General features: G+C 43.0%; 1 protein-coding gene across 4 annotated transcripts in view; it reads right to left on the bottom strand.

Annotated features, from left to right (window-relative positions):
- LOC106906042 (NACHT, LRR and PYD domains-containing protein 3-like) overlaps nucleotides 1–19,651 on the bottom strand; it is a 39,366-nt gene extending 19,715 nt beyond the window's left edge. For 3 of the 4 annotated variants that reach the window (XM_014971123.2, XM_088006726.1, XM_088006733.1), the window contains exons 1-10: nucleotides 19,541–19,651; nucleotides 14,253–16,086; nucleotides 11,705–11,881; nucleotides 11,360–11,605; nucleotides 11,112–11,282; nucleotides 9,412–9,585; nucleotides 5,465–5,514; nucleotides 4,833–5,395; nucleotides 4,690–4,745; nucleotides 1,503–1,717 (exon numbers count right to left, since the gene is read on the bottom strand). In XM_014971123.2, the coding sequence (XP_014826609.2) occupies nucleotides 1,503–1,717; nucleotides 4,690–4,745; nucleotides 4,833–5,395; nucleotides 5,465–5,514; nucleotides 9,412–9,585; nucleotides 11,112–11,282; nucleotides 11,360–11,605; nucleotides 11,705–11,881; nucleotides 14,253–16,086; nucleotides 19,541–19,574 (3,520 nt within the window). In that variant the 5' untranslated portion in view covers nucleotides 19,575–19,651. The remainder of the gene's footprint in view (nucleotides 1–1,502; nucleotides 1,718–4,689; nucleotides 4,746–4,832; nucleotides 5,396–5,464; nucleotides 5,515–9,411; nucleotides 9,586–11,111; nucleotides 11,283–11,359; nucleotides 11,606–11,704; nucleotides 11,882–14,252; nucleotides 16,087–19,540) is intronic. The other variant, XM_088006721.1, reaches the window with a different exon arrangement.
- Between the last annotated feature and the right edge of the window lie 1,820 nt (nucleotides 19,652–21,471).

Raw genomic sequence — 21,471 nt, 5'->3', positions numbered from 1 at the left:
ACCAGAGGAACCGGAGGAACCAGAGGAACCAGAGGAACCAGAGGAACCAGAGGAACCAGAGGAACCAGAGGAACCGGAGGAACCAGAGGAACCAGAGGAACCAGAGGAACCAGAGGAACCAGAGAAACCAGAGGAACCAGAGGAACCGGAGGAACCAGAGGAACCAGAGGAACCAGAGGAACCAGAGGAACCAGAGAAACCAGAGGAACCAGAGAAACCAGAGGAACCAGAGAAACCAGAGGAACCAGAGGAACCAGAGGAACCGGAGGAACCAGAGGAACCAGAGGAACCGGAGGAACCGGAGGAACCAGAGGAACCAGAGGAACCAGAGGAACCAGAGGAACTGGAGGAACCAGAGGAACCGGAGGAACCAGAGGAACCAGAGAAACCAGAGGAACCAGAGGAACCGGAGGAACCAGAGGAACCAGAGAAACCAGAGGAACCAGAGGAACTGGAGGAACCAGAGGAACCAGAGGAACTGGAGGAACCAGAGGAACCAGAGGAACTGGAGGAACCAGAGAAACCAGAGGAACCAGAGAAACCAGAGGAACTGGAGGAACCAGAGGAACCAGAGAAACCAGAGGAACCAGAGGAACTGGAGGAACCAGAGGAACCAGAGGAACCGGAGGAACCAGAGGAACCAGAGGAACTGGAGGAACCAGAGAAACCAGAGGAACCAGAGAAACCAGAGGAACCAAAGGAACCAGAGGAACCAGAGGAACCAGAGAAACCAGAGGAACCAGAGGAACTGGAGGAACCAGAGGAACCGGAGGAACCAGAGGAACCAGAGAAACCAGAGGAACCGGAGGAACCAGAGGAACCAGAGAAACCAGAGGAACCAGAGGAACTGGAGGAACCAGAGGAACCAGAGGAACTGGAGGAACCAGAGAAACCAGAGGAACCAAAGGAACCAGAGGAACTGGAGGAACCAGTGAAACCAGAGGAACCAGAGGAACTGGAGGAACCAGAGGAACCGGAGGAACCAGAGGAACTGGAGGAACCAGAGAAACCAGAGGAACCGGAGGAACTGGAGGAACCAGAGGAACCGGAGGAACCAGAGGAACCAGAGGAACTGGAGGAACCAGAGGAACTGGAGGAACCAGAGGAACTGGAGGAACCAGAGAAACCAGAGGAACCAAAGGAACCAGAGGAACCAAAGGAACCAGAGGAACTGGAGGAACCAGAGGAACTGGAGGAACCAGAGGAACCAGAGAAACCAGAGGAACCAGAGGAACCAAAGGAACCAGAGGAACGGGAGGAACCAGAGGAACCGGAGAAACCAGAGGAACCGGAGAAACCGGAGGAACCGGAGGAACCGGAGGAACCGGAGGAACCAGAGGAACCGGAGGAACCGGAGGAACCGGAGGAACCGGAGGAACCAGAGGAACCGGAGGAACCAGAGGAACCAGAGGAACCGGAGGAACCAGAGGAACCGGAGGAACCAGAGGAACTGGAGGAACCAGAGGAACCGGACTTGGTTGATCAGAGCAGATCTGGTTTACCTGCTTCAGGCCGGCAGTGTGGCAGCTGCAGCTCTCGGATGCAGTCCTGAGGACATTCAATGCTGAACAAAGGTCCGCCTGGCTGCTTGTTTGCCGTCAGCAGCAGCATCTCGTCCCAGATCTGAGTCCTGTACGTCAGCTCCGCCTCCCGGGTCGCTCTGAACACCAGACCAGTCAGAGAACACTGGAACAGACCCGAACCAGGAAACTTGAAGCTGAAAAAGACCCAAAAGTTACAAATGGGATTCAACTTCAGAAATATCTGGGTGTTAAAAATGCAACACATTTGCTAAATACAAATAAATGAAGAGCACATATTAGGGTAAACTCTATTTCGTATTTGTCCCAGATGCTGAAACAGACATAGATGTTGTAACAATATTTATTGGTTCTAAGAGCACAAGCCATGAAATCTGAGTCTGGAGAGAAGAAATGGTCATAAGACCTCCAGCTTGACATCAAATATGCAAGTTCATAATTAAATACATTATGCATGTTCCTTAATCAGACCATCAGCCATTCTTCCATAAAGTGTGGCATATTTCAGTCAGAATCCATCCATCCATCTTATCCGGGGTCGGGTCGTGGGGTCAGGAGCTTAAGAAGGGAGGCCCAGGCTTCCATCTCCCCAGCCACTTCTTCCAGCTCCTCCAGGAACCCCAAGCCGTTCCCAGGCCAGCCAAGAAACATCGTCCCTCCAGTGTGTCCTGGGTCTCCCCCTCCTCCCGGTGGGACCTGAACACCTCACCAGGGAGGCGTCCAGGAGGCATCCTGACCAGATGGCCGAGCCTCAACTGGCTCCTCTTGGCGTGGAGGAGCAGCGGCTCTACTCTGAGTCCCTCCTGGATGACCAAGCTTCTCTCTCTAAGGGAGAGCCCAGCCACCCTGCGGAGGAAACCCATTTCGGCCGCTTGTATCCGTGATCTCGTTCTTTCGGTCATGACCCAAAGCTCATGACCATAGATGAGGGTGGGAACGTAGATCAACCGGTAAATCGAGAGCTTCGCTTTTTGACTCAGCTCTCTCTTCACCACGACGGACCTGTACAGCGCCGGCTTCACGGCAGATGCTGCGCCAATCCGCCTCTCGATCTCCCGCTCCCTAGATACTTAAACTCCTCCACTTGGGGCAGGACGACCCCCCTGACCCAGAGAAGGCTCTCTATCCTTTTCCGGTTCAAGACCATGGCCTCGGATTTGGAAGCACTGATCCTCATCCTGGCTGCTTCACACTTGGCTGCGAACCGCTCCAGTGAGAGCTGCAGATCATGGCTTGATGAAGCCAACAGGACCACATCATCCGCAGAAAGCAGAGATGCGATCCTAAGGCCACCAAAACGGATCCCCTCAAAACACATGTAGACCGGTTGGGCGAACTCCCCAGAACCCTCCAGGACCCTGCTGAGGGTGTAGAGCTGGTCCAGTGTTCCACGACCAGAACCAGAACCAGAACCACACTGCTCTTCCTGAATCCGAGGGTCGACTATCCGATGGACCCTCCTCTCCAGGATCACCTGAATAGACCTTACCAGGGAGGCTTAAGAGTGTGACCCCCCTGTAATTGGAGCACATCCTCCGGTCCCCCTTTTTGAACAGGGCGACCACCACCCCAGTCTGCCAATCCAGGGGAACTGCCCCTGATGTCCATGCGATATTGCAGAGGCGCGTCAGCCAACACAACCCTTCACCAGTGGTGGAGAAAGTACTCAAAAAATGTACTTAAGTAAAAGTACAAATATACAGACAAAAATGTACTCAAGTAAAAGTAAAAGTACCACATTAACATTTTACTTAAGTAAAAGTAAAAAAGTACTGGCATTTAAAAATACTTAAGTATTAAAAGTAAAAGTACTTGCTGAATGCATTACTTTATCCCTAATACAATATCATTAAGTGAACTGATCGTATTTAATTTTAATACATTAGAAATGTGCCATCTTAATGAACAATACCACAGATAAAGCATGTTTTTATTATGTTTACTCTGTAACATAGTTACATGGCAGGGGCCCCGGGATGGCCCCTGCCACCTCGGGGCCCTGCCACCCCGGGGCCCTGCCACCTCGGGGCCCTGCCACCCCGGGGCCCTGCCACCCCGGGGCCCTGCCACCTCGGGGCCCTGCCACCCCGGGGCCCTGCCACCCCAGGGCCCTGCCACCGAGGAGCTTTTTGACCACCTCGGCGACCTCGTCCCCAGAGATTGGAGAGCCCAATCCAGAGTCTCCAGGCTCAGCTTCCTCAACAGAAGGCATGTTGGTGGGATTGAGGAGGTCTTTGAAGTATTCCACCCACCGGCCCACAACGTCCCTAGTTGAGGTCAGCAGCACACCATCCCCCCTATAAATAGTGTTGGTGCTGCACTGCTTCCCCCTCCTGAGACGCCGGATGGTGGGCCAGAATCGCCTCGAAGCCGTGCGGAAGTCGTTCTCCATGGCCTCTCCAAACTCCTCCCAAGCCCAAGTTTTTGCCTCAGCGACCAAACGAGCCTCATGCCGCTTTGCCCACCGGTACCCATCAGCTGCATCTGGAGTCCCACAGGCCAAAAAGGCCCGATAGGACTCCTTCTTCAGTCTGACAGCTTCCCTCACCGAAGGTGTCCACCAGCGGGTTCAAGGGTCGACAGGCACTGACAACCTTATGGCCACTGCTCCGATAAGTTGCTACGACAATAGAGGCACAGAACATGGTCCACTCAGACTCAATGTCCCCTACCTCTCCTGGAATGTGTTCAAAGTTCTGCCAGAGATGGGAGTTAAAGCTCCGACTCACTGTGACAGTCGCGGTACTGTTTCTTTATATCAGGATCTGTTTCTGACCTACAGCGGTGGGACTGACTCAGGCTGCCTGTAGCAAACCAGGTATTTAGTCCAACACTGGAACAGAATGACAAAGTTCAAGTTAGAAGTTTTCTCTGCAGCCGAACCATTTCTGAGTTTGTCAGGGAGTTTAAAGCAAATATCCTGCTGTTCAATCCATCATCTGGAAATGGAAAAAATCTGGCCCAACTGGAAACCTACACTGTAAACCCAAATTACTAAAGCTGCACACGATAACTGATTGTCCTGGGATGTCTAGATTTTACAAAATCAAAAACCTCTTTCTCTGTTCCAGTGCTCCAAGTTAAAAATGACTGAAAACAGTAAATGTGATGAAGACCTGCAAGAATACCTTAAAAGTGCTCATCTCACCTGTAAGAGACACCGATCCTCTCTCTGCTCATCTCAGGTGTGAAGCCCAAGGGAACCTTGAACACAAGAATGTCAAAGTAAAGAAACGTCTCAGAGATGCTCAGCTGCAGTTCAGGTTCAATAACACAACAAGAATCACTCACATGGTCCGTCTCCAGTTTCTCAACAGTCAGCAGAGTCAAAGAACCAGCAAGAACGTCAAAAGAAGGGTAAACTGGCTCAGTAAAAGTTGAGTGGAAGGTGTGAAGCAGAGTCCTGGTGTCATCAGACACCCAGTAAAAACACAGAGTACCAGCTGGCCAGTCCAGAAACAGTCCAACTCTCCTGGTTCTGGCCAGGAATGCTTTTACATCAATATAGGGGATTGGAATAAAGACCCTCTGAAGTCCATGGCTAAATGTAAAACCATTAGATGAATCGTTTAGCAACATCCATGTCTTATCGCTCCAGTCCAGTTGCGAGTCCCATCCTTTCCTCTTAACCTCCTTAAATGCTACACCCATGTTGATGACAGCTGTCCACTCCATCTCCCAGTAATGGCGTCCAGTCAGAGCTTCTCTGCACATCACCTGACCCTCATATTCAAACCTTTCTGGGTGATCAGGATACTTCTGCTTTTCCTCCATTCGACTAACTGTTCTGTTACACTCAGACAGGATGAGGTATTCATTGGCAGTGTTGATGTCAAAGGTCAAATCACAGGCGTCTGAAAAAGAAATAACCAGTTACAGTGAGATACAGCAACATTTCATTAACAATAAACAACAAACCTTACATTTGTTCAGAAGCTGTGGGTTGACCCAGTGTTCCTCATTATGGTCCACACTGAGGAGACAAGAGCAGGAGGGAAAACCGATCAGAAAGCAAAACCTAAATATTAAAGCCTGCCCCTCCATTTGAATTACTTTGTACTTTTCACACTATTTATTATTCAGGATAGGAAAAGCAATACAATTACAACAGTGTTTATAAATACAGTGGCTAGAAGCCCAAACCAGGAACCCACCCCCAACAAAAAGATAAGAAAATAAAATGTAATTTAATTTAATAAAGTATGTGTGTTCTCTGTCTCTTGTTGACTGCGCTCACTGTACATCGAAAAGTGATACCAGAGTGCCAGACTTTCTTTAAAACTCAGTCTTTTTCTTTTATGAAAGATCAAATGTGGGAATTTATTCTAGTGCGGCACTGTCAGTAAAAAAAAACATTAGATAGGTATTTTTAAAAAATCACATTTCAATCTTTTGTAACCCAGTGCAGGATCAGCGGTTCCTTTGTGAGTGATGCAATTGCAACGTGAATATTAAATGGAGTGGGTCTCCTCTCTACCCTGACTGCAGGATGGGTTTGATGCAGGACAAGGTTGATGTAACTGCAGTACAATGAGTGCTGTCACCTGCTGTAGCAAAACAAGACTAGATGTTTGGCTAGTCAGTTTTTTTTTTAAATGAAGTGGTTAGAAACATCTGAAAAGACTCTAAATAAAGCAACAAATTTACTAAGCTGGCAACAGTTGTGTGGGGACAGAGAGAAGACTGACAGAGTTGGAAAGGAGGCAATGTTGCTATGAACAAAATACTTGGAGATAAATGTACAAATTAGATTTAGGCAATTCAAACTTTTCAAAAAATTCAAGTTAGCCAAATTCACCAAAGATGAATTTGAAATGGAGCAGAAGAATCCAGAATTTAAAACATCTGCAGACAGTCTCTGAATATGCATAGCAGTCATTTATTGACCTTAGCTCTGCCTTTAAATCTATTCAGTCACACATGCTCCTGAAAAAAAACTATTCAGGTGACTGTGAATCTACCTTAAGAGGTAATATTTTTTCCTATCGTTTATTCCACAGCAGATAAAACTTAATTTGTTTCAACTTAGCAGCCCAACAGGGCTGCATCATCTTATTTTTTTCCATTCAGTGGAAACACTAATGACTGTGTTAGTTCTCAGCCAAATAAGTATACTGTGAAATGTACAAACGGCACTGTTAAACTCAGTTTAACTACAAATTCTAACTGAAAGACCCACATCTGTGCAGAGGATTGTCAATGACAAGGTGTGATGCTCATTCACCCTTACTAACACAGACAGGATAGTGGGGATGTTGGTCCAGTTGAGGTCATTTGGTGACTTATGTGACTCAACCTGCCTTCAGTGGAGCAGATATAGATTGGGTGCAAACATGGGGTTTGGACAAAGTCCCCTGACTGAAGATTCCACAAAGTTAAAAACATTAATCATATTTTTTGGGCATTTCTTCTTCAAGAGGCTACAGTTTGGCACAGCATCCACCGCTGAACACTTCCAAAACAGGATGGTGCCTGAGGTCACAGAGGGACTTAAGGGAGCGATGTGCCGTACAGACGATGTGCAGGTATGGGGCTATCCACAGAAGCAGCATGACGCTACATGTTGTGCTGGAGAAGATTCAGAAAGTAGGTATCACACTGAAAAATGTCACCTGTCGAAGTTTGTTGTGAATTTTTTTGGGTCATGCAATCACTGCTAAGGGCATTAGCTGAGGTCCAGAAGAGACAGAGATGGCAAAGAGGATGAAGAAGCTGATGATAGTGAGGGAACTAAGATCTTTTCTTGGAATGGTGAAGCAGCAGGGTCAGAGCCGGTAGAGAGAGAAAACCCCCTTCTCTCTCTACCGGCAGGCGGTTTATGCAGAGAAAACTCCCTGCATAATCTTCTGTTGAAAAAGAACTGCTGGATGTGGGGCACTGAGCAGGTGAAAGCTTGCAGTTTTTGTAATTTTTTTTTCAACATTTACTTTAAACAATATTTTGAATGTATATTAATCCATGTATGTGTTTTTTATTTGCATGCCACTAGGAAAGAGTGCCTATGTACACTAACCTGTCTGTCAAAGACAAATATCTTCCAATGGAGACAAATAAAAAGATTTTGAAATAAACTGGATCATCCCACCTGAGCAGGAATGTTGCAAAATATATCAGCAGGGACAGACTGGGGTTACAAACAGCAGTGGACTTTGACTCGATTGGCCCACAATAGCCAACATGTGGGAAGTTATCAATGCCTGGCACAGGTGTCAGAACTTGAACTATGACTCAGTACAACACAGCATTGAAATTACACCAATAAGTGATGTTGATGAATATATATGATTCTAGTCAAGCATTCCACGTGAGAAGGGACAGCTTACAAAGGGTTTGGCAAATACTAAACATACACAACAGTGTATTGTTTTCTTCACAGTATGTGAGCCACTTTCTGTCTGTCATCTTTGTTTAAACATCCGGTGTACTGTTTGGGAATTTATCTTCTTCATAGGATGGAAAAAGAAAACCCTCTGGGATGTGACTTGAGGTACATAAAATAATGTGGGGTTGGACTGACATGGGTGTTGTCCTCTGCCCTGGGTCTAAGCTCACTTTCAATAGCCAAGTGACGGGGTAGCTTAAAAAACTGGTTTTAGGTACCGAATTGACTACAACTACATGTAATATCAACTAATTGGCTTTTAAAAACAGTCAATTCTTTTCACAGTAAACATCGACTAGTGACAATTGCAAGACAAAAAATGAATTTTTCAAGAAGATGAAAGACGAGGAACAGTGTGGGGTATAATGTAGTTTGAAATGTATAAAAACATAATTTACCAAAGGGGTTCTGCAAACTCAGACAGTGGACACTGATGTAACACCTGCTACAATACTGGAAAAAGTCCCCATATGCACTGAATGCTGGAAATAACTCCCAAAATGTTGTAGGGTAAAATTTAGAAGTTCTGGTACTGCATACTGCTACATAGTTGACAATTTAAAGCACTGCTGAGCAACAAACAGGGTCTATAAACTTTAATAACTCTGTCTTCCTCTCCTATATTGTCTGTAGAAGTTCCTCCCAAATGCAAATCTTTTAGGATGAGTGACTATGCACATTAGTTATACAGTGCACTGCGCTTGTTACAGTCTGATTAACTTCTGCACCATATTTAATTTCTTTCCTCAACAGGGTAAACTACAGCCTCTCTGTTTGGTCTAGAGTAAGCAGATTAATACAACTTTATATTGTGCATTCTTGTTCAGTTTTCTCTGTGCTGTCATATTGTAGGCTCATTAAAAACTTGCCACAGAAGCCCAAACCCGACTCAACCATTAACTATATAATTTTGGATTTACCCTGCCCGAATTTCAGTTCGGGTTTTAAATCTAAGTCGTAGTCTGAAACAGCAGATTAGCAGAATTAAAAATAAAAAAATAACACTTGGGATTGCATGGTGACCACTGGGTCATCCTGCAGCACCAACCATTCTCCAGAACTTACAGAAGGTCAGTCCACCTCTGCATACCTGTTTCATGTGCAACAAGAACCATTTAAACAAAATTAGACTAGGATATCATGCACTTAAAAAAATAAACCATTCATATCCTGTGACATTCCCTCTTTGTTTTTGTTCAGTTCTAGATATCCCTGCAACAGCTTATGGACATTGCTCCAACCACAATGCCACAAACGGTATCAGTATACATGTATTGACCTTATTTAAGCAGCCATCACCAATGCCCAGGAAGACAGACCGAATTAAACATTATTTCAGGGTGATTTACTTCTTTTGTTAGAGTGTAAGTATTTCAAAGATTGTCTCTTTTATGATTTACTGCTACAAAACTAACCCTATTATGCAAATATTTCAAAACATCTATTAAAGCAAATTCATCATTAGTGCAAAGGTTACAGAGGACTAACTTGAGTTTTTCCAGTCTGCACTTTGGGTCCTCCAGTCTCTCCAGGAGCATCTTGGCTCCAAACTGTCCTGGATGGTTGTAGCTGACGTCTAGCTCTCTTAGATGGAGAGGGTTGGACTTCAGAGCCGAGGCCAAAGAGGCACATCCTTCCTGTGAGATCCCACAGCATGACAATCTGCAGAGAGGAAAAGATCCCAAACACAAAGAGATTAAACCTCTGGCCTGCCGGTTCTTGTTTGTCTGGGGCACTCTAAAGCAGAGTTCCCAAACCTTGTCTTCAGGAACCACTGTCCTGCATGTGCTAGGTTTTTCCCTACTGCTGCACACCTGGAATGAATGGGTGATAGACAAGCGTCAGCAGCGACTGGAGGAAAGGAGGTAATGCTTCCCTCTGGATTAGCTGTGCTGGAGTGGGAAATATCTAAAACAAGCAGGACAGATGGCCTGAGGACCAGGATTGGGGACCACTCCTTTAAAGTATTGACAAGCCTGCAGTAAAATTTTCTCCCTGCCACACCTGAGACTGCTTGAGCGTCTCTTCTCATTCAACTGCCTCCTTTTTCCTCTCTTGCTCTCGATGAAGGCGGACGCTGTTCCCCTCTGCTCCCCTCTGCTCCCTCCCTGCCCATGCCTGCTCTGCTTGCTCTGTTTTTCTCTTTTTCTATATTTTTGGAGCCTTTTTCTGCACATCCTCCAAATCTACACATTACGGGTCTGATCAACTGGTCACTCAATGCAATTGATCAAATTTTTGACGAGAAGTCTGGGCACAGGAGAGCCTCTTGTCCTGCAGGGACACACCCAGCAGGATTCACCTGGATTTATTCATGATAACAGGATTTCTGCTGTTTGGAGCTTGTGGATTCCTGGATTATCGACACATTTGTGACGGACTTGGCCGAACTAGCGAACACTCAGACTGTTGGTGTGGACAGAGACCAGAGCTGGATTACCTTACCCTACCTTAATGGTGGTCACCTCTGAGGCATTCTTTAACCGATGATGCAACTACCTTACTCCAACTAATGTTGGATTAACCTTTAGATTTACTGTGTGGAAGAAACTTGATTCTAACTCTCATTCTACTATTACTGAATGCAGCTACATACACTTGCTTTGGAAATGGCAGACTGGAGCATTTGAAACTATGTTCATTACTACCTTATACCTCTTTGTATGGCACTGGGGTGACAATCCCTCCCAGACATTTCCTTCCAAGTTTTACCATCCCTTTTGTCCCCTACATTGGCATAGAAGTAACACCAGTGATTCCCCAGGTGACGTTCCTTCCAGCAAGTTTCCACCCAAGGACTATAACAACATTTGGTGTTCTCACCTCCTTCAATACACATAGAATATGCAGGATCATTTCCCTTGATGGTAATCCACTCTGTCATCCTCCTGTGAAAGCTGAAAGTAACTGGTGAACAAAAATGAAAGCAAGAAGTAAGCTGGCCCCAGATTAACACCACAAACCCCCCAGGGTGACTGGAATGGAATAGATTCCTTTTATCCAAGCATTTTGGTTCCTGAGTCTCTGTTAAAAGCTGGTTTTACTTATATATCTGGGATTTCTGAATATTCCCTACCAACTGAAGTAATGTTCTATGTCACTAAAACTTTAACAATTGGGATCTATTCCACACAGATATAATGCATGACTAATGTTCTTTGTGATGTGTAAAGAAGAGGAATCATCACCTGAGAGACTCCAACTGACAGCTTGAATCCCCCAGTCCAACGGAGAGGAGCTGCACTCCCAAATCCTGGATCTGGTTGTAACTCAGATCCAGTTTTCTCAGCTGGCTGTTGGAGCTCAGAGCTGAGGCAAACACCTGGCAGCATCTGCTTCTCAAAAGACAGCTCTTCATACTGCAATCAGAGGAAATATGTGAGCATAACGGTAACAAGAGGTAAATATCTCTTCCAATGACCTTCAGTCTATTTACCCAAATTCCTTCAGTTTACAAAGAGGCCCAATCAATCCAGTAGAAATCAGAGTCAACGGAGTTAACTCATCAATAAAATCTTCATATTTTTCCTTCTTCTCATGTTTTGAAAAATACCCAGACCAATCCTGATTATAACTGTAAATACAGTTTGTCAAGTCTAATGTTGTCAAGTTGGATTGTTTCATTTGAAGCACGGTGGCAAGTTGGCGACACCTCATGAAGTCCAGAGAGAAACCAGACAATCTGCGAAAAGACAAACCCTGTAAGTAAACAGCAGATTCAGTGCTGAAGTAATACTAAATAAATAAATTAAGATCAGACTAAACAGTTTATAGGACTGACCTGAGGCTCTGCAGTTTACACACAGGGCTTTCCAGCACAACAAAGAGTTCAAAAGGAAGATCCGTCTGTATATTATGGGTACCATGGAGACACAGTTCTTGTAAGCTGGAGTCTTCTGACTGAAGAATGGTCAGCAGTATCTGGAGGCCATCGTGTATCACATGTTCACTGTTGAGCCTGTGGGATTTAGAGCAACAAATCATGGTGCTGTGCTACATAAAACTCATTATAAAACTAGATACAGTCCTGAAAGATGTGAGTCCATATCCAACGTTTAGAATGATAATAGGGACATAAGTTAAAGAGTTATACTATGCTCTGTGTAATCAGATAAAATCTTAGTCTTCAGTTTTGGGTGCAAATATACATGTTAAAGAAAAAAAGAAAATTAACCTTAAATACAAACAACAAAATCCAAATACATGACTAACCCCTAATTTAAAATAAAAAACTAAGATTTTATTTTGTTTGCTGAAGCACTTTGTGGTTTATCTCAAAATGTGCTAGAAAAACAAAGTTTTACTTTCTTACTTACTAAAAGCAAAATTTTAGCACCATAAAAGTTAATTTCCCATGAGGCTAAGAACGAGAAAAACTCATCCCTGGAATATCCACAATCTATGGGGTATGAATCTGGCTCAGGGAAAATTACCGTTAACTTCTTTTTCAGATTCTCCTATGCTGCTGACCCTCCGCTTTTCACCTGTATCTCATTGCTTTTCTGCACTTAGAGCTGTGCTGATGGTGGTTAAACTTTAACAGGAGAGACTAAATTATCCCTCAGGCCCTCATGCAACTTAAGCCATACTGAAACACCAAAACAGTGTTAGAAATGTTTCAAAAGCACTCAGCGAACCCATCCACTCTGTGAAACATGCGAGTGAAGCTGAAAAACATGTTCCATATAATACCTACAGTAAGAATATCACTAACCTGTTATTGAAAGAAATATTGGGTCTCAATGAACAGTCAAAATATGTGTGTGTGTGTGTGTGTGTGTGTGTGTGTGTGTGTGTGTGTGTGTGTGTGTGTGTGTGTGTGTGTGTGTGTGCGTTTGTTTGTAATACCTTGTGGGGACGATTTTCCTGACATGTACTACGTTGTGGGGACCGGAGCCTGGTCCCCACGAGGAGAAACCCTGTTTTTGGGTCAGGGGTCAGATTTAGGGCTAAGGTATGAATTGAGTTTTGGTTGGTTAGGGTTAGGAAAAGGGTAAAGGTCAGGTTTAGGCTGTAGAAGTGAATGGAAGTCAATGGAAAGTCCCCACAAAGATAGCAACACAAACGTGTGTGTGTGTGTGTGTGTGTGTGTGTGTGGGGGGGGGGGGGTGTGTGGGGGTGTGTGTGTGTGTTTTTAACACATTTCAGATTTTTGTCATAGTTGCTCATGTAACCAGGTTGCATTTCTATTTTGTTATAATTACACAAAATGTCTTTTGTTATTCGGATTGTTCCTTTATGTGACCGTAAACACCTCAGGAAACCCCACCGTTATAACCACGCGACTTTAAGGTCGGGAGCCCCTCCGCTTTACTTCTTCTTCTATGGTATTGTCGTTAATGTGTTTGCACCCCTCAGGATCTCCCCTTTTGTAATGGTGTTTATTTTTCATCTAAACACATCCAATTATAGATATATTAAATTAGTTTTTGTCATCACCATAATATTGTATAAATTAATTTCATAATGAAAATACTCAAGTGAACCTACGATTGTAAAGTAGCAGAAATTAACTTTAGTTTTGCTATATACTTCTGATTTGTGAAGGACTGGGAGCGGGGAGCCCATAACATGGTTGTTTTCTATTCGTTGTTCCCACCAGGTATGTCATGTGTGTATAAGGTTCACACAACTTTTTATTTCAAAGTTGTGTGACATGGTCACTTGCTGCCCTTTTGTCATTTTGTTCAGGAGGAGATGACTTGGAGCAGGAAGCTGATAACATGTTTTTTTCTGTTTGTTATTTTTAACAGAATAAACTGAGAAACCACCAATTTCAAAAGGCAAACCGTGTCACAGTCTAATCTTTCAATAAAACCAGCACAATGCAAAAGGGTTCCAGTTAGACTCATAAGTTTTGATGATCTTTGCAAATTCACACATGCACTGACTTATTCCCCACCTTCCCCAGTACCTACCTACAGTGTAACCACTTGTGATATTTACTGTGCAATATTTACACTGTGAAACAACACTACCTCTGTGCAATATTTATATATATTTTGTATTTATTCATATTCTGTATTTTTAAATTTGGTAAATTTTTGTATATATACATTTTACGTGCACTTCTTTTTAATGTACATGTCTGCACTGGAAAAGGGCTTTTAATTTCATTGTACACTTGTATAATGATAATAAAATGTATTCTATTCTATTCTATTGCACAGACACTTATGTTTAAAATCTATTGATGTTTGTATACACTGAGGGGGATTTGTCTATACCCTGGCATAAATTATGGAATCAGAGTAAATTTGATTTTGCAAAAAGTGAGAGGAATTGCAACAGTAATGCTACTTCTTGTTTTTGCATCTCTTTGTACTCACACAGCCTTCTTGCAGTTCCCTCCTAGCTGGAGAAGCCTTTCCGACCCAAATAACTGTGTGTAGCATCTGGTCAGATCGAGCTCTTCAATCACTTCCCCAGACATCTGCAGCAGGGTTGACAGCACTGAGCAGTCAATGGTTGAGAGTCTCACTCCTAATTTCAGATACTTCCCAATGTCATCCTGAAACTCTCTCTCTTTGAGCTCAAACTTGCAAAGGAAAAGATTAATGCACCTCTCAGTTGGGATGTTTCCAGCATGAAAATGATTTATGTACGCTTTTAAACTGTCAGTAGTGTCAGAGCTAATCTCTGCCTGGGGAAGCAAACTTTGAATCATTTCTTGATTTGACCTGAGTGAGAGTCCAAGGAAGAAACAGAGAAACAGGTCTAACTGACCCTGCTCACTCTGCACGGCTTTATCTACAACCTTTTTCTGCAGCTCCAGGAAGCTCAGATCTGTAAGGTCAACTCCCAGGAATGACCTCAGAGGACCGAGGTCGTTCGTCTTGCAGCAGTGGAACACGAAAACAGCAGCTAGAAACTCCTGAAAGCTCAAATGCACAAAACTGAACATCTTCTTTTGGTACAAACCAAATTCTTGCTTCAGGATTTCTGAGCAAAGTCCACAAAACAAAGAAGCATCATCAGCATCAATGCCAGACTCTGTGAGGTCTTCCTCATAGAAGATGATGTTTCCTTTATGAAGCTGCTCGAAGCCCAGTTTGGATAGGTTTAGCAGTAAACCAGTGTTCTGAAGATTTGATATTCTCTTTTGGGATTTTTTCTTCTTTGTCTCATATTTCTGTGTTGTTCTTTTGGTTTGGATCAGGATGTAATAGATGTACAACTCAGTCATTGTTGTGATTCTTCGGTCACTCCATCCCTCCTTAAATACTTCAGCAATAATCCAGCAAAACACAGGGATGTGGCCCATTAAATGGAAGCTGATCATCCCTCTGAGACCTGACAGGAGTTCTTCAGCCTTCTGGGCAGAACTCATTCTCTTTCGGAAGTACTTGTTCTTTTCTTGGTCGGTGAATCCCTGCACTTCTGTCACCTGGTCGATGTATTTTGAGGGAATCTGTGAGGCTGCAGCAGGTCTGGATGTGATCCACAGCAAAGCCTCAGGCAGCAGATTCCCTCTGATCAGGTTGATCAGCAGCACATCAACCGTTGCTTTCTGATTTATATCACTCACACTCACGGCTTCTTTAAAGTCCAGTAGATATCGGTTTTCATCCAGGCCATCGAGGATGAACAGAACTTTCTCGTTAACTAGCTGTTTAGCATCTTTGAGTGGTTTGAGCTCAGGGTAGAAGTAAAGGAGGAGCTGCAGCAGACTGTGTTCCCCGTCTTTAATCATGTTCAGCTCTCTGAAAGGGAGGACGAAGATTAAATCAATGTGCTGATTGGATTTGCCCTCAGCCCAGTTTAGAGAAAAGTTTTGGACGGCAAACGTTTTCCCGATACCAGCAATGCCTTTTGTCATCACTCTTTGGATGGATTTAAATTGTGTTGATTGTAGTTGGAAATGTGTTTTTCCTGGTTTAAAAATGTCCAGACTGTTGATCTGCTCATAGTTGAACTCCATATGTTGTGATTTCCCATCAGGAAGCATAAAATGATGCAGAATCTCATGTGGAACGCAGCCTTGTTGCTCAGCCTGTTGCACAATGAAGAGCTTTGTGTAAACATCCTGGAGTTGGGTCCGACTGTCTGACGTTCCCTCGTATGTCCAGGTAAATTTTTTCCGAAGATTGGCTTTAAGATTTATTTTAATTCTGTCCATAAGTTTGTCTTGTTCCATGTCTGCAGGTCTTTGTCCACTCTGCTCTGTTTTAGATGTGGAAATAAAAAAAAAAGATTAGTTTTAACCTGATAAAACTACATATATGACAAGAAAACATTGAAATATTGTACAAGTGAAAAAATATCCATAGGTGTACAGTAATCTTAAGACATTTCACTCCACATTGTAGAATATTACAGAACCAGATGAACAGAACCCACAGTTACTGTTTTACAATTATACAGGAAGTCAGCCTGATGTAGCAGAAAATTAACACATCATAAGTCACTTAAAATCATGGTTTACTGCCTTATTTTCTCTGGATTACTGAAAACATGACAAATTGTTACCAAGATGTTAATTAATCTTTTTTAAGGTTTTGTTGGCTCTAGAGGCCTTTAATCTGAAAGTAGTTCAACAGGAAACAGGGTAATCAGAGAGGGGAAGACGTGCGGCAAATGTCACCAGGCCGGGAATCGAACCTGCGACCACCGCCATGAGGACTAAGTCCTCAATACGTGGGTCATGCTTTGCCCCTGTAGTACATTTATTTATTTCATGATATATTTACTTAATTTTGTCCCTTTTGGCCAATTGGAGGCAAGGAGCAAAAGGGGCAAGTGCTCAAGCACCCCTAACCCCCCCGTCTGCATGTGCCTGCCCTCCGATCCCCCTTGTTGAACAAGTGGGACCACCACCCCAGTCTGCCAATCCAGGGTAACTGCCTCCAATGTCCATGCAATATTGCAGAGTTGCGTCAACCAACACAACCCTACAACGTCCAGAGCCTTAAAGAACTCCAGGGGGATCTCATCCACCTCCGGGGCCCTGCCACCAAGGGGCCCTGCCACCAAGGGGCCCTGCCACCAAGGGGCCCTGCCACCAAGGGGCTTTTTAACCACCTTGCCAACCTCATACCCACAGGTAGGAGAGCCAGACCCAGACTCTCCAAGCTCCACTTCCTCAATGGAAGGCCTTTTGGTGGGATTGAGGAGGTTTTTGAAGTATTCTGCCCACCAGCCCACAACGTCCCGAGTTGAGGTCAGCAGCACACCATCCCCCCTATAAACAGTGTTGGTGCTGCACTGCTTCCCCCTCCTGAGATGCCGGATGGTGGACCAGAATCGCCTCAAAGCCGTGCGGAAGTCTTTCTCCATGGCCTCTCCAAACTCCTCCCAAGCCCAAGTTCTTCCCTCAGCAACCACCCGAGCCTCATGGACTGCTGGTACCCATCAGCTGCTTCCGGGGTCCCACAGGCCAAAAAGGCCTGATAGGACTCCTTCTTCAGCCTGAGAGCATCCCTCACCAAACTATCGGAGCAAACTCAGCACCAGGTAGTGGTCAGTGGACAGCTCTGCACCTCTCTTCACCTGAGTGTCCACAACATACGGCCACAAATCCGATGAACCGATGAGAATGTCGATCATCGAACTGCAGCCGAGGGTGTCCTGGTACCAAGTGCACATATGGACACCCTTATGCCTGAACATTTTATGGACAATCCGTGACGAGCACAGAAGTGCAGCAGCAGAACACAACTCGAGTTCAGATTGGGGGGCCGTTCCTCCCAACCACGCCCCTCCAGGTCTCACTGTCATTGAAGTCCCCCTGCAGAACAAGGGAGTCCCCAGGAGGAGTTTACTCTCCAGTAAACTCTCCAAGAACTATTAAAAAGTGGGTAATATGAACTGTTTGGTGCATAAGTACAAACAACAGTCAGAACCTGTCCCCCCACTAGTAGGCGGAGGGAGGCTACCTTCTCATTCACTAAGGTAAACCCCAATGTACAGGCGCCAAGATGGGGGGCAACAAGTATGCCAAGTCCTGCCCGGCGCCTCTCACCGCGGGCAAGTCCAGAGTGGAAGTACGTCCAGCCCCTCTCAAGGAGACTGGTTCCAGAACCAGAACCATGCGTCGAGGTGAGACTGACTATTTCTAGCCGGAACCTCTCAGCCTCACACACCAGCTCCGGCTCCTTCCCCACCAGAGATGCCTCTGACCACCACCCATCACACACTGACCCCTTTGGCCCCTCCCATAGGTGGTGAGCCCATGGAAAGGGGGACCCATGTCTCCTCTTCAGACTGAGTCCTGCTGGGCTCCATGAGTTAAAGCCCGGCCACCAGATACTGTTGCCAATGGTTGTCTTCATCATAAGGGTTCTGCAAACCCAGTCTCCAGAAATTTTAAAACCAAGTTTGTGAATTGTGACCTTTTTTAATTTGTGAAACTTCTTTAAAAGAGATTTCAGACTTTGTTTTGCATCTTATTTCTAATGTGGGCTGGAAGAAGAAGAAAGAAGGATTAATTTGGCCTGTTATTGAAGTTTTATAAATCAGATTAAGGTTTCACAAACCATAAAGTGTTTTAATTATTCAGCCTTTAGTACTTCAGAATCAAGTCCATGTTTTCTTTGGAGCTGAGATCGGTGGCAGTTTCATAAATAAAATAAAGGTTTCACAAATCACGCATTTGTTTATACATATTCTGCTACTACCTTAGAATAATTTAGTTCAAGTTTGAAATATATATGCTTGTAGTTTTTAAAGTAGAGCATATTAAAGATGCTCAAGATAGTGAGAAACTAAGAGAAGTGGTCTTTTAGTATTTCTAGAATTGGAAGCTGCAATGGGAAGCCAAATTTACAAATTCAGTTTTGTTGCATTAAAGATGTATTAAAAGAAAAGTAACTTAGTCTCTCATTCTTTCTTGGCAACCAAATCTGAAATTCAGGTCAAACCTATTTAGCCGAAGAAAATCTATAGGAAAAACGTAATGATATAACAATTACAAATTTCATATTTTGATGGGCTTTAAATTTGAAATTAGACATCAGATGTGGGTGTCTTCTAGAGATCTCTGCCCCCTGAAGTGAGAGAAGTCACTGGAAACAGTTTTACAGCAATAAATATGGCAGCTTTGGGGAAAAAAAACTAAACATGTCTTCTTTTGATTGACTGGATGGTATTTGCTGAGTGTCTTCTTCAGTTGTTTCTGTGTCACCCTGAAGTGAGAGAGGTCACTGGTCATTGTTTATGGAATCAGAGACATTTTTCACACAAAACTGAGTGTGAAATATCAAGAATTTTGATTCAGGCTGCATATATATGGTTTTCGTTATTTTTTTCACACAACGTTTTATTTATTTTCAGCTTTGTGTTCAGCTTTAAACTTTTAAAGCCACTTGAAAGCTACTTGCAGTTCATCAAACATGAACCGGATGTGCGCTTTATTCTGAAAGGAGCTCGTAAATGAGGTTGCCGTCACGCGCGTGAAACTCGAGTGCGGGCTGACTTTACATTTCTGAAGAGACGGCGAGCTTTCAGGTCTACAGGAAAGAAAATATTTCAGCTTTAAAATGACAAACTAGAAACTGAACTAAAGCTGAACAGGAAGATTTCTGACTGTTTTAAAGAAAACAAAAACAAAAAGAACAATAAGTTTTTTTGTTGATTTTCTAAACTCTGAGTTAGAAATAAAATCAGATGAGTTACTCACCGGATGTTTGTCCTTCCATCAACAGGCGAATCATTCAGATTTAAAAGGATAAGACTTGGACATACAGAGAGCGAAGCAGTCGTTAGCTGCTGACAGCAGCTCAAACTTCCTGTTCCTTTCACTTCCTGTTAGACTTTGACCTCTCAGACTGTCATCTAAAACAAACTTCACAAGCTGCAAAGCTTTAATCACATTTATAATACAACCATGCAAATAATTACTAAATGGATTCTGGTCTTCCATTATATGCAGAGATGGATAAGTTACATTTACTCAATTACATTTGCTTAAAAAAAAAAAGAAAAAAGTATATATATATATATACATATATATATATATATATATATATATATATATATATATATATATATATATATATATATATATATATATATGTATATATATATATATATACTAGGAGAAGTAAAACTTACAGGAAGTAATTTTATTTTGAAGTGATATTATCTTTCAGTACTACTGTTTGCCCTACTCACCTACCAAATTATTATCATAAATTAACTTTCATTTCTTTTTGCAAACTATCTGAGAAGGAGTCCTGAAATTTTCAAAGAAAACCTTAAACTTTATTTTAAAACCTGACTCAAAATCCATTCATGGCAACAACATCATAAAGAAAATAAGTATTAGTGGTTAGTTGTTCCCTACTTTAGTTATTACATGGTTTTATTAGATCTAATATTTATTTCTTGAACTGCATTAATGTTCTCTTTAGTTCAATGAAACTGTGTCTTTTAGCTTAATGTGCCATTTAGTTTTCATGCAGATCATAACAAGTTGGGATCATATTTTTATTTAAAAATGCATGAAGTTAAACAGGATAACTACGGATATTTCCTCCATGCACATGAATATGATGCATAACCTGAATAAAGGTAAAGCAGGGGACTTATAGACATGGGTGGGTGGCATTTCTATATGCCACCCACCCATCTAGGGGTGGGTAAGTGAATGAGAATGGTTTCTCATTCACTTTGTTAATGAGAAACCATTTTTTACTCATCAGTTGATATTAAACCAGTTGATGTTGGTTTTCATGTAGTAACAGAAACATTTCTAAATTCTGACAGATTTCAGCTGACTTATTTATTTTCTGTCATCTTGTTGAATTTTTTCTTTATGTATTAAATACATGAGGAAACATTTTTTTCTGGGGTTTTTGTATCTGATTATCTGTACCCTCACTAAGGAAAATATTAACATGTGTAAAACTTCTTCTGTAAACACTCAAAGATGTGGGTCAACAAATTATAGTTTGGTTAAAAAATGCTTTAAAAATAAATTGTTTTATTTTGTGTGAAATAATATTTCTTTACAAGCAGAAATGAAAATCTGTCTACAAATCTTTTATCTGTTTATATTAATGTTCATATTCATAATTCATCCTCTCTGTCAGAAGGACTCAGTGTTTCCATAATGGACATAGAAGCAAAATGTTTCATGTGCATTAAGGTTTTAAGCCAGTCATCACCAGACCAATTATGAATTACTGGAAGTTATTATGTGTTTCCTGTGTGGTGGGTGAAGCTCATGCTGTCAGGATCCTGTGTGTGCGTGTGTGTGTGTGTGTGTGTGTGTGTGTGTGTGTGTGTGTGTGTGTGTGTGTGTGTGTGTGTGTGTGTGTGTGTGTGTGTGTGTGTGTGTGTGTGTGTGTGTGGGTGGGTGGGTGTGTGTGTGTGTGTGTGAAAATAACTGCAGGGTTCGTTTTATTGTCACTTCTGGATGTTTTTCAGGGTTTTTCACTAAACATGTTGCTTTTCTGATATTTAAAAACTTAAAATAACCAGAAAGGCTTTAAGCATTGACAGCTTTTTGTCAAAATATACAGATTTAAAACCAATAGCACCTCAATGAATCTTCAGAAATCTTATGATTACATCATTTGAAACCAGAAGCAGAAATCTGGTCCACAG

This window comes from Poecilia mexicana, unplaced genomic scaffold (assembly GCF_051168715.1).
Source record: "Poecilia mexicana isolate PSO_F unplaced genomic scaffold, ASM5116871v1 scaffold_1, whole genome shotgun sequence".
Lineage (NCBI taxonomy): Eukaryota > Metazoa > Chordata > Actinopteri > Cyprinodontiformes > Poeciliidae > Poecilia > Poecilia mexicana.
This window is presented reverse-complemented; position numbering and strand designations above follow the sequence as displayed.